Here is a 2742-nt window from a genome sequence, read left to right as displayed (position 1 = left end):
CTCATCTCTACAATAAATAAAAAATTAGCCAGGCGTGGTAGCACACGCCTGTAGTTCCAGCTACTTGGAAGGCTGAAGTGGAAGCACCGCTGGAGCCCAGCAGGTCGAGGCTGCAGTGGCCGTTCCCGGAGTGAGACTTCAACTCACTAGCCTAAACAGAGTGAGACTTCAACTCAAAAAAAAAAAGAAAGAAAAACAAAAAACAAAACAATAAAGAAAAAAATGTATCTAAGTTGTGATAGATTATGAAGGAAACAAACCGGGTATACTGATAGTCTGGCAGGTCAGGCAGGTGGACGAGGGAGAGGTATACTCATATAAAGTGGTCAGGGCAGACTTCTGTAAGCCTAAATTGTAGCATCTAGATGGTTCTTAGTTAAGAACTTTTAAAATACGTATATACATAAGTCCATAAGAGAAAATAGCATGTTTTCATTCATGTGAGTTTCTTCTTCTTTTTTTAATTTAAGATCAATGGTACCACACTGTGGAAGAAATCAACTGTTTTGGGTTTTGTTTTTTTTTGATTCAGTACTGCCCTAAGACTTTGCCATGCCAGTTCATATGGATTTATTCCACTCTATATTGCAATATATAGAGTCCACAGCTCACAACAGCTTAACTATTCACCTTGAGGGCCTTAACGTTTTGATTTTTCACTACTATATTCAAAGCTACAAAAATATCCCTGCAGGCCGGGTGTAGTGGCTCACGCCTATTATCCCAGCACTTTGGGAGGTCGAGGTGAGAGGATTGCCTGAGCCCTCGAGTTTGAGACCAACCCAAGCAACTTGGCGAGACCTCATCTCTACAATAAATTAAAAAATTAGCCGGGCGTGATCATGCACACCTGTGGTTCTAGCTACTTGGAAGGCAGAGGTGGAAGGATTGCCTGAGCCCAGCAGGTAGAGGCTGCAGTGGCTCTGAGTGTGCCACTGCCCTCCAGCCTGGGCGACAGAATGAGACTCTGACTCAAAAAAACAAAACAATAACAACAAAAAAATTCTTGCATACATGCATTGCTTTTTGCATATATGTAAGTATTTTTCTATGGTGGCTATCCAGGAGAGGAGTTCTAGACTATTAGAGGGTTTCTGTGTTCTAAATTTTACAGGTTTCCTGGCACTGATGGCTCTCTGTCTGTTACCATTACTGAGAAAGTTAAGAACTTAAAAGGACTAGCTACAGCATTGATACTTTGGCGTAGGTAGCTACTGAGCAAGTCCAAATGATCAGCTAACAATTATATGGACACACCTCAGTTTTAGTTATTTCCTTGTAAAAGAAAGGAATCATAATCATGACTTTTTTTAGTTAGCACACATTAAACAAGTCAGCCAGCCAGGCTTGGTGGCTCAGCCTGTAATCCCGCGCTTTGGGAGGCTGAGGTGAGTAGATGGCCTGAGCCCGCGGATTTGAGACCCGCCTGGGCAACTTGGCAAGACCTCATTTCTACAATAAATCGAAAAATTAGCCGGGTGTGGTAGCGTGCGCCTGTAGTTCCAGCTACTTGGAAAGCTGAGGCGGAAGGATTGCGGAGCCCAGCAGGTCGAGGCTGGGGTGGCCAGGAGCGGTCATTGCACTCCAATCTGGGCGACAGAGTGAGACTCCAACTCAAAAAAAAAAAAAAAGAAAAAAATAAACCAAGCCAGCCATTCCTAATGTCTTGTGACTCTTACATTTAATTTTTAAAAAAGGGTAGGCTGGGCTCAGTGGTTCAGCCTGTAATCCCAGCACTTTGGGAGGTTGAGGCAAGTGGACTGCCTGAGCCCATGGGTTTGAGCCCAGCCTAGGTGACTTGGCAAGACCTCGTCTCTACAATAAATAAAAAATTAGCTGGGTGCGGTAGTGCGTGCCTGTAGTTCTGGCTACTTGGAAAACTGAGGCAGAAGGACTGCTAGAGCCCAACAGGTCGACACTGGGGTGGTTGTGAGCGTGCCACTGCTCTCCAGCCTGGGCAATGGAGTGACACTCCAACTAAAAAAAAAAGGTAACACTTAGGCTGATTTCTCTAACTTAAGATACTATACCTTTTCCATCATAGAGTGCAAGCCCTGAATTCTCCAACTCAGCCTCTTTGAGCCACCCTGGTGGGTACCCTAGCTGGCGCATCCGATAGATAAAAGGTGGAAGACTCCTGTCTGTCACACCCAGTGCATCTTGAAGCTCCTCGCTAAGTGAGAGTAAAAGAGAAATAAACATACTGAATTAATGGTTGCATGAAAACATATAATGTTCTAGTGTTTTAAAACATTTCTATTTTATATATATAGCATGGTGCCTAATAAACACAGAATTAAGATTTCTTTCTTTTTTTTTTTTTTTGAGTTGGAGTCTCACTCTGTCGCCCAAACTGGAGTGCAGTGGCCGCTCCCAGCCACCGCAGCCTCGACTTGCTGGGCTCCGGCGATCCTTCCGCCTCAGCCTTCCAAGTAGCTAGAACTACAGGTGCGCGCTACCACACCCGGCTAATTTTTTTTTTATTTATTGTAGAGATGAGTCTCACTAAATTGCCCAGGTGGGTCTTGAACCTGAGGGCTCAGGCAATCCACTCACCTCAGCATCCCAAGGCACGGGATTACAGGCTGAGCCACCGAGCCCAGCTGAGAATTAAGATTTCAATGTTTTTTTTTTTTTTTTAAGTTGGAGTCTCACGCTGTCACCCAGACTGGAGTGCAGTGGCCGCTTCCAGCCACCGCAGCCTCGACCTGCTGGGCTCCGGCGATCCTTCTGCCTCAGCCT

At 45.1% G+C, this 2742-nt stretch overlaps 1 protein-coding gene across 1 annotated transcript in view; it reads right to left on the bottom strand.

Annotated features, from left to right (window-relative positions):
- ZCCHC8 (zinc finger CCHC-type containing 8) overlaps positions 1 to 2742 on the bottom strand; it is a 33073-nt gene that overhangs the window by 11429 nt on the left and 18902 nt on the right. The window contains exon 10 of the mRNA XM_008050406.2: positions 2031 to 2173. Within this exon, the coding sequence (XP_008048597.2) occupies positions 2031 to 2173 (143 nt within the window). The remainder of the gene's footprint in view (positions 1 to 2030; positions 2174 to 2742) is intronic.

Source organism: Carlito syrichta, unplaced genomic scaffold, assembly GCF_000164805.1.
Source record: "Carlito syrichta isolate Samal-C Ts95f unplaced genomic scaffold, Tarsius_syrichta-2.0.1 Scaffold145297, whole genome shotgun sequence".
Lineage (NCBI taxonomy): Eukaryota > Metazoa > Chordata > Mammalia > Primates > Tarsiidae > Carlito > Carlito syrichta.
This window is presented reverse-complemented; position numbering and strand designations above follow the sequence as displayed.